Source organism: Canis lupus, chromosome 1, assembly GCF_011100685.1.
Source record: "Canis lupus familiaris isolate Mischka breed German Shepherd chromosome 1, alternate assembly UU_Cfam_GSD_1.0, whole genome shotgun sequence".
NCBI lineage: Eukaryota > Metazoa > Chordata > Mammalia > Carnivora > Canidae > Canis > Canis lupus.
In genome coordinates this window covers 118,806,428-118,820,139 of record NC_049222.1, presented here as the reverse complement: position 1 = coordinate 118,820,139, position 13,712 = coordinate 118,806,428, and the positions used below count along the sequence as shown (strand labels likewise).

At 42.9% G+C, this 13,712-nt stretch overlaps 1 protein-coding gene across 7 annotated transcripts in view; it reads left to right on the top strand.

The window, feature by feature from the left end:
- Positions 1-13,712, top strand: part of GARRE1 (granule associated Rac and RHOG effector 1) — a 77,393-nt gene that overhangs the window by 55,583 nt on the left and 8,098 nt on the right. For all 7 annotated transcript variants that reach the window (XM_038529424.1, XM_038529425.1, XM_038529419.1 and 4 more), the window contains 6 exons: positions 243-338; positions 475-636; positions 1,510-1,668; positions 4,574-4,671; positions 9,826-9,951; positions 11,507-12,540. In XM_038529424.1, coding sequence (XP_038385352.1) covers positions 243-338; positions 475-636; positions 1,510-1,668; positions 4,574-4,671; positions 9,826-9,951; positions 11,507-12,540 — 1,675 coding nt within the window. The remainder of the gene's footprint in view (positions 1-242; positions 339-474; positions 637-1,509; positions 1,669-4,573; positions 4,672-9,825; positions 9,952-11,506; positions 12,541-13,712) is intronic.

The window sequence follows — 13,712 nt, the reverse complement described above, 5'->3', positions numbered from 1 at the left end:
CTCAGCAGGGAGTTTGCTTTTTCCTCTCTTGCTCCCCATGTTTGTGCATGCTCGCTCACTCTCTCTCTCTCTCTCTCTCTCTGTCAAATAAATAAATTAAAATCTTTAAAAAGAATAGTAAGACGATAGTTGGCTTGAAGTCTTTTAATTAACTATAGAATTTTTAAATTTCTGTTATCACTGGACATTGTCATTTTATAATCTGTATAATCTTGATTCTTAAAAATCCATTTTTTTTGCAGGCGTATAAAATAGCTCTGGAAAGCCTAGGCCACTGTGAATATGCAATGAAAGCTGGTTTCCACCTGAATCCAAAGGCAATTGAAGCCAGTTTACAGGTACGCTTCTCTCTCTGGGAGATCTGAGTGGAGATCCTGTGGTACGGAAGATTCGCCACACCAAGTGAACCAAGTGGCTTGGCAAGATGTGCTGTGGGTCACCTCTCCTCTCCTCTCCTCCCCAAACCTCTCATAGGGCTGCTGTAGTGAGGCTGAAGCGCAGCAGACGGGGCGGAGGCAGACTCCCCCGCAGCCCATGCAGTGTGAGCTTCCCACCGTCCCTGTGCAGATAGGATCACACTTCCTGAAGGGCGTCTCCTTCAACGAATCGGCCGCCGACAACTTGAAACTTAAGACGGTAGCTTTTCATGGGGTTTCAGTGTGAACATGGAAATAGTTCTTCAGGGAAACGTAAGGGCTTGTAAGGAATATAGATTAAAAAATAAAACTGAAGTCAAAACAGGAGGTATTAGTAAACTGGTGTCTAAAAGCGGAGTGTGGCGACTTATTTTAATGAGACATTTGCCAAGTTTTATTCAAAATTTTGTTAAATGTTCAACATAAAGTGTTTTGAGAGTACACTATGAAATACTATTTATGATTAATATTTTAGCAGACTTTGTGAATTCAATAAGAAGAGAAATCTTGTCATAATACTGCAGTAATTATGACCATTTGTGGGGCATGGTGTGTGCCAGGCATTGTGCCAAGTGGTTCACATGCACTGTCTCATTTATCAAATGCTCACTCATGAGATGGGTACTGCTCTTTTCTCTCTTTGACAGATAGAGGAACTAAGACTCAGGCTCACACAGCTAGAAAGTAGTAGACTGGAATTTGAGGTTATGTAGTCTGTTTCCAGAGCCTGCATACCTGACCACTTGGTCATCCAAAATAAAGTTGAGGTTTTCATTGGTATTTGTTTTTGCCAGATGATTTGGCTCCTTATTTAGAGAGATTCAGAATTTCAAAATTCTTCAACCAGTTTGCATTAGCAAATTACTATATGATGCTGTGTTTTGTGCTAGTATAGAAATCACATGTATGTATTGATGTATGTGTTTCCATATTCTCAGAGGATATCCGACGATAATTATTTATGACATTAAAATGACATGATTTGGAGGGACTGAAACAAAGTGCTTTTCTCTTGAGGACCTGTAAATTCATTTTGACAAATTTTAGAATCTTGTACAGGTTTATCTTGAGCTCTCGTCTTCCCAATCCATAGCATACAATGTTACAACTGATCAAGGAGGCGGGCTGCTATAATGGAATCACACCTAGGGACGATCTTCCTGTGACTGAAGTACTGAACCAGGTGTGCCCATCCACGTGGCGGGGTGCCTGCAAGACTGCCGTGCAGCTGCTGTTTGGCCAGGCTGGACTGGTGAGTGAACATGTGGGATGCATGGAAGAGGGAGAGCAGAGAGCCGTGTTCCCAGGATGCGAGTGTGTGGTGTGGGCACAGGTGTGGAAATACTGAATATTTGGCATTACAGGGTGTAGACCATGTGGAGAAGGTAAAGGAAAAGCAGGATTAAAAAGCTTTTTTGGGGATCCCTGGGTGGCGCAGTCTCTCTGTGACTATCATAAATAAATAAATTTAAAAAAAAAAAAGCTTTTTTGTTGTCTTTTATAGATTGATAATATGTATTCATAGGAAACCTAGTTGCAAAATGATGTTGTAGGTTGTTCTCATTTTATTTTCTTAAGATTTTATTTATTTATTCATGAGTATACATAGAGAGAAGAGAGAGAGAGAGGCAGAGACACAGGCAGAGGGAGAAGCAGGCTTCACGCAGGGAGCCTGACGTGGGACTCTATCCAGGGTCTCCAGGATCACACCCCGGGCTGCAGGCGGTGCTAAACCGCTGAGCTACCGGGGCTGCCCAGTTGTCCTCATTTTAAAGAGACTCATATGTTAGTAATGATTTGATGGGGAGAGCCTCTTTGCCCAGCTTCCCTACCTTGGAGCCACAGTGGATGTCTTTCTGATGCTCAAACGTGCCATGCTTCTTCCTGTCTCAGGCCTTTGCACTTGCTGCTCTTTTAACCTGAGAATACTTCTCTCTAGTCTTCATGTGACGCTCCTTAGCTTCATGATGTCAGCTCACAATACCTCCTCCTCCGAGAAACCTCCATGGTACAAGTAATCCCCCCACCCAGTCACTTTGTATCCCAGCTCTCTTTTTATCTCCTTCCTAGCAATAAAATAACATCAACTCAGAAATAAATTTAGTCTTTTCACCTTTGTAGAGAAGAATAACTTTTGGTAGAGTTGGGTGGGATCAGGAAATGAACATCTGAAATCCCCATTTAGCTTTTTGTTTGGCATCTAAGACCCATATAACCTTATATACTTGATCCCACTTTCTAGAATTAAATGACTACTTTTTGAAAAGATACGGCATTTTAGTCAGAGGTTAAAGGTAACTAATTAGAGATTAAGAAAATTTAAAAAACTGTTTCTTACTCTAATTCCTACTTTATCCAGAAATGGAACTGTTGGGAGGATTGCTGTCCTTTTGTGTCACATGGGGGAGAGCTCAGGTGGCCTACCTCAGGGTGGTGCTGCCTTGTGTAGGACCAGGTGAGGGCCTGTCCACAGTAGTGAATTCTGCTTCCTTTAGCATCTAGTCCTTAATACAGGAGTCCCTAAGAGAAGGATCAAGCTAGAGACACCCTGCTGACATATGTGAGAGAACCCACTGCCTCTAGGAAATTGATCCATATTCCCAGAGATCATTTTTTTTTTTAAGATTTTATTTATTTATTCATGAGAGACAGAGACACAGGCAGAGGGAGAAACAGGCTCCATGCAGGGAGCCCGATGTGGGACTCGATCCCGGGACTTCAGGACCACACCCTGGGCTGAAGGCAGGTGCTAAACCGCTGAGCCACCCAGGGATCCCCCAAAGATCATTTTGGCTGAAACTAGGACAACCATGGCATAAGTTCTCCAGAAAGGAGTGGGTAAAGTACGGCAGAAGGACACACAGGCTGTTTTGGGAAAACATTGTAGGTTAAAAAAAAAAAAAGTCCCATGTTACGGAGAGAGCAGAAATTTCTTCTAGTTCCTTACTCCTTGCTCCCAGGGCACCTTTGTGTGTGACTGACAAAGAACCTTTAGATTATGGGCTCTGGAGATAGGCGGAGAGAGGAAACACCTGCCTGGTCCAACAATGGCTATTACTTGGACAGGAAGTCTTTTCCAAAGGACATTGCAGACCAGCTGTGGGAACTCTGTTTACAGCAGTGGAAATCAGCTCCATTAGAGGCTGAATTTAGAATCATAATAAGCATTTCTGCATGGCTTTTGAACTATATCAGATTTATTTATTTATTTTTAAGTAATCTCAACACTCAATGTGGGGCTCGAACTCACGACCCTGAGATCAACATTCAAATGCTCTACCAACTGGGCCAGCCAGACACCCATAACAGATTTATTTTTAAAGTGCTTTATGATTATTTTCTTAAATTCTTTTAGTTATTTTAAAATCTATTAATCATTTTGTCAAACCCTAGATTACCTAGGCTACTATCTCACCTGTGTAATATTAAAGACTACTCCAAATAAGAAACCATTGGGATGACTGGCTGGGTCAATCAGTTAAGCATCTGACTCTTGATTTTGGCTCAGGTCATGATCTAAAGGTTGTGAGATCTCAGCCCCACGTCAGGTCTCTCTGTCCCTCTGTTCCTTCTGCCCTACCCCCTGCTCACACATTCTCTCTCTCTTAAAAAAAAAAAAAAAAAAAAGAGAGAGAGAGAGAAAGAGAAAAGAAGAAATCTTTGAGAGAAGAATCATCTTCACCTTTCTGACCTAGTTGTTTTTATCGATGGTTGAGGATAAAATGAACTTTTTAAAAAAACCTTCATCTACTTCTAGCTTGTATTCAGTCATTACAAATGGACTTTTCTGAAGCTGTGGTTAGATTTTTAATGACAGTTTTACTTTCAAGTGCATAAAGTAAAAAAATACTAAAAGGAAACAAAAATAATTCCTAATTAACATATTTATGATTTGGAAAAAGTACTAAAAGTGCTTACAAAGTTCAGTACATCCTGCATCTAGAGTTTGGTTTCTGTTTATTGAAGTATTACTGTGTTCAGTCATTTTTATTACTTATATTTGTCTTCATGCGGCTCTTGACTGGCCTCTGCACAATTGCCTTGCCATGAGCATAGTGCTTGCCAGAGTCTCTCAGTATTAGTAGGCTCATCTATTGATGTTTGTAATTCATTTTCCTCTCTGAAAGCTGATTATTGTTTCTCTCTCTCTCTTTTAGGTGGTAGTTGACACAGCACAGATTGAAAATAAAGAAGCCTATGCCCCCCAGATCAGTTTAGAGGGCTCCAGAATTGTGGTTCAAGTCCCATCCACATGGTAATGTGACTCTTAACACAAGCTTAAGCTCTGATTGAAGTTCCCACATCTTTGAAAAGAGTGCTTTGTTTTGGACAAAATCCTGCATTAAGTGACATGTCAGGTCTTGCTACTTGTACAAGTACATGGGCAATGATATGTCATGGTTATCAGTCTATGATAAGGAAGCCAGGATGTCTGAAAAATAAGGTTTTTTTGACCAATAATGTAAGTAAGATGTTGTATACTCATGGATCACAATGAGCAACATTATCTTCTCTGTTACTGAGTCCACAGCTTTTGAATAGAGTACATCATTTTCTCAAAGTCACCAGTGCTTCTCTAAAGCTGAGCACAGAACATAGAATCCCTTCTCCTCCTCTGTTTCAGTAACAACCCTGATGGTCTTGGACTCATGCTATTATAAGTCTGGGGGCGGGGGGATCCCTGGGTGGCTCAGCGGTTTAGAGCCTGCCTTTGGCCCAGGGTGTGATCCTGGAGTCCCGGGATCAAGTCCCACATCGGGCTCCCTGCATGGAGCCTGCTTTGCCCTCTGCCTGTGTCTCTGCCTCTCTCTTCTTGTCTCTCTCATGAATAAATAAATAAAGTCTTTAAAAACAAAACAAGTCTGGGGACGGACTGAGCCATTTTTATTTTTAATTATTTAATTACATTTATAGCCTTAAAATAGATAAAGTATCCTTTGTAGTTTTTTAAAACAGAAGCTCCTACAGATTAGTAAGAAAATGGACAAGGTGCATGAATAAGTAACCAAAAAGACACACAGTCAACAAATAGATGAAGAAAATATGTAACCTCACCTGATAAAGGCAGAGTGAAGAAACAATACAATGTTGTTTTTGCCCTTCATGTTGTTAAATTGTTTTAAAATAATAAATAAATTTGAAAAAAAAAAAAAAAGAAAATAAAGGTTTTGGCCAGACTGTACAAAAACAGGTACAGGAGGTGGATAAATCATACGGCATTACTGGAGGGCAGTTCAGTGTATCAGAAGCCTAAAATAAGAGATGTGATCTCAGGAGTTCCACAGTTCCACCTCTGGGGATTTATCCTTGTGATGTGCATATAAATCCAACTAGAGGATCAGCATCATAACCTTATGAATAAATAGCAAAAACTGAGCATCTGTTAGAAGGCTTCTGTTATTAAGATTGTGATATGAATGAGTAACCACATAGAAAAGTCTTGAAACATTTTGGTGGGAAGAGATGTAGTAAGGCATGATGGCACTCTTGGTGCTTGTGTGGACTAAAGTGGTAACTGAGTAATTTATTTGAGTTGTATTTAAACCATTTCTCCTTGAAATGTGAGGGTCCAATGGTAGACTCTGCCAAAAGTTCTAGGACTTGGTATGTTAAGGAAAGGCAAGCAGTTCACTTCATGTCCCCAAACCTCCCTTCTAGGAGTTCCCTCCTCCCCCTAAGTTTTTTATTTCTTATTGAGATTTTAATTAATTAATTAATTAATTAATTAATTATTAATTTATATACATATCTTCCTTCCTATCGAACAATAAACCAGAAGCTCACTTATCTGTAAGATTTTTGGGTTCCTGAATTCATTTGTTTCCCGATTCAGGTTCTTATTGAAAAATATTAAACTTAACCAGGATTCCCATTTTAGAGAAAACATTTTGAACTTTTGAATAATTAGGTGAATAGAAACAACTAGTAATTAAATGGTTAACACTGCAGTTTACTTCCAGAACTCTCCATGTATGATTGATTTCCTTTGTAATTCATTGAACCTCCGTGAAAGACCTTATGGACTATAATTTCTTGGAGAGGCTCCCTCTGGTGGCTTTTGGTAAAAACACAAAGTTTTCAAAATACTTGTTTTTGTTTCTAAGTATAAACTACGTGCTTGTTAAGAAGAACGCAAACAAAAGTGAATGCTTTATTCCACCTTTGGAAAAATGGAATTGTTAGCAAAGACAGCCAAGAATTTATTACATGCTTTGCTTAAAAAAAAAAAAAAAAAAAAAAAAAAAAGGTGTGTCACACTGCTAGATAGGATTTTTTTCAAAACAAAGTAATACCTTATTTAGATTTTTTAACTTATTTAAGTTGTCGATCCATCCTTCCTTTCAGCAAATACTTACTGAATACCTACTATGTGGCAGACACTGTCTGGGGTCTGGGAATTTAAGTATGAGCAAGACAGACAGGGTCTCCACCTCTAATAGAGTTGTAATGGGAGGGAGAGTGAGGGGACCAGCCAACAAGCATAAGAGTCCAATTCAAAGCCTGGTACATGTATGAGGGGATAAGAGTAGAATGATGTCTATGATGGAGAATAACTGAGGTAGCGCCAGGGAGGGGAGGCCATTTTGGATGAAGAGGTCAGTCACGAAGGGTCCTTCCTTGAAGATAGGACATTTGAGAGGAGCCAGCCACATAGAGAGCAGAAGGGAAAAGCATTTCTTCCAGGTAGAAGAAATAGCAAATGCAAAAGCCCTGGGGAGTGAACTGGCATGGCTGGAGATGTGGTAGGTGGCCATGAAGAGAGAGCCAGAGAAGCCAGGATGTGCAGGTTCCCCCAAGGCACTTGGATTTTTATCTAAGAACAGGTAGAGGATTTTAAGCAAGTCTGTGTGATTGGCCAAAAGAATGGGTTTAGTCTCTTAAGGGGATTCTATTGTTCAACTCTCAAGACTGATAAATAAAAGTGCCAGTGTGTTGATTTTCAGAGAGATTATTCTCACCAGCAAGTGTAGTACTTCTTCTGCATGACCAGCAAATGCTCTCCTAGTGGGCAAACATATGTGACCAGCCAAATCACAGCCAGGAGTGGCTTGGGAGCACAGAGCAAGTATGTCCTAATAATCAGCAATTCCAGGCTGAGAGAATCGGGTACATGAACCCTGGCCAGGTTCACTGGCCAAGATTCTCTCCCAGGAGTCCAAGGTCTGGTTGGGCACTGGAGGAGCTTGCCTTTTGCAGGGTTTCTGAGGCAAGCTGGCTCATATCTTCACTGATAGATTTCTTTTCAAGTGTTAAGTCATGTTGAAGAGTGCTGCTGCCTCCTTAGGATGGCTTTGCAAGTGTTGATTTCACCATTTAACTCCCAGAGTGCCTATGAGCACACTGACATCTTCCTGATTCTGCCTCTCAGAAGAAGCCTCTTAGTGGAGGTATCCTGAGTGGGCAGTGAGGACCTGAATGCTGGGAAGCAGCTCTCAGGAGAGAACAGTCTGGGCAGAGGCAGCAAAAGCAAAGGTCCTGAGATGTGGACAAATCCAACATATTCAGGGAGCAAGTAAAGGGTCTTGTGACTGAGACAAGAGAATGGAGGTAACAGTGGCCAGAGAGGCAGGAGGGACCAGGTCCCCAAAACCCTCGAGGGCTGGTTAGATTTTATTTCAATCATGACAGGATGCCACTGGAGGGTTTTAAAGAGGGGAGTGATTGTTCTGATTTGTGCTATCAGAGGCTCACTCTGGCTGGGGAGGGTGGGCTGGGAGGGACAGGAGTGAGGAAAGGAGACCAGCTGGGAGGTGGGTCCTCAGACACAGATGCTATTGGCTTCTTGGAGTAGAACCATAATGAGGGAAGGTGGCGAGAAGTGCTTGGACTGAGAATGTGTTTTGGAAGAAGGGCTGTCAGGATTTGCTGATGGACTGGTGTGGGCTGTAGGTAGCTAGCCATGATGTGTAGGTTGGGGATAGACAGCTGTGTTGTTTACTAATGGAGGAAGCATAGAGTGGTTTTTGATGGAGAGGAGAGGAATCCATTGTGCTGACCAGGCTGCCTGTGAGATGTACCCAAGAGATGTCAAGTGTGCAGTTAGATATGGGAAAATGGGGTTTGGGAGAAGGGGGTCAGCTGGTGAAGAGACTATGAGTGTTCAGTGGAGGATGGTCTGTACAGCTGCAGGACCAGACGCAGCAGTGTAGGGAGAAAAGACAAAGCCCAGGACGCGCTGCCATACAGAGATAGGGGAAGCAGAGCAGTAGGAGTCAGCAGAGGAGACCAGGAAGGAGCTTGCTAGCCGGGGTGGGAGGAGAGTTGAGCAAGTTTGGGTCACTGAGCTACAGAAGATAGTGCTCTAGGAGGAAAGAAGTATTGCACAACATTGCTGAGAGATTGAGTAAAATGGAACAGGTAATTGACCTTTGACACTGGCAAGATCAAAGTTTGATAAAAGCTATTCTTGTGGAGTTATGTCGATCAAAGCCCAGCGGGAGTGGGGTGAGGGGAGACAAGGAGGTAAGGAAAAGGAAGAGATGATGTGTTTTGCTAAAAGGGGGAGCAGAAAAATTAGCAGAAGGGAATGTGGAGCTAAGAGAAAAATGCTGGTCCATGAGGCTGATTTGCTGGCACAAGGGAATGTCACAGGGAGAGAGAGAGAGGGTAATTAGGTGAGCAGGGTCCTCAGGAAAGCAAGAGATATAGGGCAGGCAGTGTTCGGCTGGAGGGCCAGCCTGTGGCAGAGCAGGTCTCCTGCCATGACCGGAGGGTCAGGCCGGGAGTGCGGGCATGGGTACTTGAGCTGGTGGGTCAGTGGTGAGGAGAGGGAGCAGATCTCATGTCAGTGACGTGAGCACTGTGATAGGAAAGAAGAGGAGAAGCAGCAGGAGTGGCCAAGCTCTGAGGAGAGAGGATGCAGGTTGAAGTGGTCAGCTTGGAAAGGGAAAACATTCATTTATGGGAAGGCTGTGTTTGTTGCTTACCTGAAATTTTCAGTGAATCTGGGTTTTTTTCCCTCCATTGACCTTTAGTTTCTTGGGTGCAGTGTGAAGCGCTGTGGAGGAAGTGGAGGCAGGGGTGTTTTGGAAAGGGTTTGCAGAGGAATAGATAACTGTGTCAGGTCACAGAATCTGAACATGGTAGGACGGAAAGTCCAGGCTGGAGCCAGTGTGGACAGTGAGGGCATTAGGCCCCCAGAAGGTAGCCCGTCCACCGAGCCCTGCTCTTCCTCCTAAACAGACTCCAGATGATTAGAAGTCCAAGGAGATCCTGCACCCTATTGCTTCCTCCTCCTTCTGCAGCAAGTTCCAGTGAGAACCTTGTCATTCTCTAACTGGTCTTTAATTGCCAAATTTTTATTTGGTGCCAAAAGCATGTAAAAATTGCAGCCTTTTGTATGAGGCCTGCTTGAAATACTTATTCAGAGAAGTGTATCCCATACTGACACAACCTGGTTCGTGCCTAGGTGCCTGAAAGAAGACCCTGCAACCATGTCCCTGCTGCAGAGAAGCCTTGATCCTGAGAAGACCCTGGGACTGGTGGACGTACTCTACACAGCTGTGCTGGACCTCAACCGCTGGAGGGCAGGGAGGTGGGTATCCCTGTTAGTCACTTGTAGTAGTTTACATTCAGGCTCATATATAGGGACAGTGCCACCACATACAGTTTTATGTGTGCCCACATCACTGATGGATATAAGGAAGGCAAGAAAGAAAAATTTTTGGTGACTTAATTTTGGAATAAGTTCAAATTTACAGAAAAGTTGTGGTAGTACCAAGAATTGCTCTCTGCTCTTTACCCAGATTCCTCAGTTACTTAACATGTTTGCCTTTCTTTGTTTTATCATTTGAGAGTAAGTCCATGGAACGCCTGGGTGGCTCAGTGGTTGAGCGTCTGCCTTTGACCCAGGGTGTGATCCTGGGGTCCCAGTATTGAGTCCCATATCAGGTTCCCCACGGGGAGCCTGCTTCTCCCTCTGCCTGTGTCTCTGCCTCTCTCTGTGTCTCTCATAAATAAACAAATAAAATCTTTACAAATAAATAAAAATAAATTAAAAAGTAAAAATTGGCTTAGAGAGGTAGGTCTATACACACAGGCAGGGCAACATTTTAAAAAAAAGAGAGAGTAAGTGCATCAAGAGGATTTTAGCCTGACTCGTGTTCTTAAGAACTAAGACCAGAGAAATGTTTAAAAAATTTACTTCTAGGGCCCCTGAGTTGCTCAGTGGTTGAGCATCTATCTGCCTTTGGCTCAGAGCGTGATCCCAGGTCCTGAGATCGAGTCCCGCATCAGGCTCCCCGCGGGGAGCCTGCTTCTTCCTCTGTCTCTGCCTCTCTCTCTCTGTGTCCCTCATGAATAAATAAATTTTAGGAAAAAAAAATTACTTCTAGCCTACATGAAATTTATTTATATCTGAAAGTAGCTGACAGTTATAAGATTATCTTTAGGAATTATGAACTTGGGAATGGTAGGGACCTTAAACATCTAGCCATGTGTCCCCTTTCTTAACTCCTGAGTGCTGAGGTCCCAGAACACTGAGGTAGCTTATCCAAGGTAACAGCAGCTATCGCCTGCCTCAGCCTCATACCCTTTCCATCTCTGGGGCTCTCTTTCAGTACTGGAAAAAGTGCTCAGAAAACCTTGGAAGTAACAACCATCTGTCCTTGACACTGTCTATAAGTTACTTCCAAGGACAACAGTGCTATATAGTGTCGCTGAGTCCTGCTCACCCCCCTCTGCCCCTGTGTAGATTTATCCACATTCCTCAGCTGGATCAGTCTTATGTACACTTAAGTCTCAGGCGTTCATTTTATCTATAAAATAAGTGAACCTGATACCAACTATAGAGATTTTTTTAAAGATTTTTATTAATTTATTCATGAGAAATACAGAGAGACAGAGACACAGGCAGAGGGAGAAGTAAGCTCCCCATGGGGAGCCCAATGTGGGCTTCGCTTGATCCCAGGATGTGAGATCACGCCCTGAGCCGAAGGTAGAAGCTCAACTGATGAGCCACTCAGGCGTCCCCCAACTAGAGAGATTTTTTTTTGTCCTTAAAGTCTTTCTTAAACGCAAAGAGATCCATTTCATCATCCAATTTGCATGTTTATCTTTTTTAATTTTTAAATAAATTTCTGTTTAAATAGGGAACAAGCTTTACCCTGCATACAGATCCAGCTTCAAAGGGAGATCTGCGATTTTGGGAATCAGGCTGACCTGCCTTCTGGGAATGGAAACAAATCTTCAGGTGGCCTGCAGAAGACATTCTCCAAACTGACATCCCGGTTCACCAAGAAAGCTTCATGTACCAGCTCTAGTAGCAGCACAAATTACTCCATCCCAAATACTCCTTCCAAAAACCTCTTCATAGCTGGGTGTTCGGAAGAGAAGACCAAAATGCCCAGCAATATTGATTCAAGGTTACAAAGCATTTTGAACATTGGTAATTTCCCTAGGACTACAGACCCTTCACAGTCAGCGCAGAATTCCAGTAATCAAATAGCCAATGGTTTTCTCATGGAGAGGCGTGACAACTTCCTGCAAGGGGATGATGGCAAGGATGAGAAGGGTATGAATTTACCAACCGATCAGGAAATGCAGGAGGTGATAGATTTTCTCTCTGGCTTTAACATGGGCCAGTCACATCAGGGCTCCCCGTTGGTGACAAGGCGTAACTCTGCCGCCACAGCCATGGTGACTGAACAGAAGGCAGGAGCCATGCAGCCACAGCAGCCACCACTGCCAGTGCCCCCTCCACCACGGCCACCCCAGGCTGGGGCCCACACAACTCTGACTTCCCAGCCGGGCCTGCCGCCTCAGCAGCAATCCCCAAAGCAACAACAACCCCAAGTCCAGTACTACCAACACCTGCTCCAACCCATTGGACCTCAGCAGCCCCCACCCCAGCCTCGGGCCCCTGGGAAATGGGTACATGGCTCAGGCCAGCAGCCAGCACAGCCTGTTGGAGCAGGCCTGTCCCCTCTTGGCCAGTGGCCTGGCATATCTGATCTCAGTTCCGACTTGTACAGCTTGGGTCTGGTGAGCAGCTATATGGATAATGTGATGTCGGAAGTTTTGGGGCAGAAGCCACAGGGACCTAGAAATAACACCTGGCCAAACCGTGACCAAAGTGATGGCGTCTTTGGGATGTTGGGAGAGATTCTGCCTTTTGATCCTGCAGGTATGTGGGCTCTTCCTCCCCACCTTGAGATTTTCACATAAATATAGTCACTGAGGATTCACAGGGCCTATTCAACACAGCAGCCTTACTTGTGGGGGCAGGTGACCTAATTTCCCTTTAAATATGTTTTCTGACTGTTGGACGGCAAGTATAGAATACATCTAGCAAAGGAAGGCAGCAGTGGTGAGAATGACGCTGTAAGGACCACTATTTTTCTCACTGTACAGAGGGTAGGGTTGAGGCTAAGAGAAGTTACTAGAATGGCTCTACATGCCATAGTTCAAGTGGGCTTCAGGCTGGGCTCTCCCATTCATGGGAGCCAAGGTGGCAGGCCGTTTGTGAGCTGCTTTTTCCTGATTACATAACTTGTGTGATTATTCTTTGCCTAAACTCTAGGATGTATGAAAGCTGGTGGAGCACCCTCCTGCCTTTAGAGAATATGGCTTCTCCTGGCCTGAACATATGAAAATACCACCAGAGTTATCTTAGGAAATTAGAAAAAGAACCTAGAAAAAAATAAACTAGGAAGAGGAATCAGTGAAGGAGAAAAACTAAAATTAATTAGATTTAAAGGAAAAATATAATAGAAATTGTAAATAAAATCTAAAAGAAGAGTATCTTGAAGACCAACAAAATAGGTATTATATTTATTATAAACCAATTTATTATAAACCACAATAAGAGAGAGCAAAAAGAAACAAGATTAAGAAAGAGAAAGGAGATGTCACTCCAGAAATAGGAGAGGTTAAAAGAAGTTTAAGACATTACTACAAATGACTTGATGACAATATATTTGAAAACTGAATGGAAAAATGACTTCTTTCCAAATAAAATACACATCACCAAAATTGTACCAAGAAATGGAAAACCTGCTTAATCTATTTTAATGAAAGAAATTGGAAGGGTAATTATGAAGCCAACATGATTTTAACCACAAAAAGTTTATCAGAGTTACTTAAAAAGCAAACTGTAGTCATCTCTTTATGAGTGTGGATAGAGGCAAGACAATCTAGCAGTGATTGGAAAAGCAGTTATCTGTTGCTACATCCAGTGTACTGGGGGGTGGGGGGTGGAAGGTGGAGCAGTGTAAGGGACTCCACTACTGCTCAGTAATCCATCATTATCACTCCACTACATGAGAAGGAACTCATACAACAATAGATGCTGTAGAG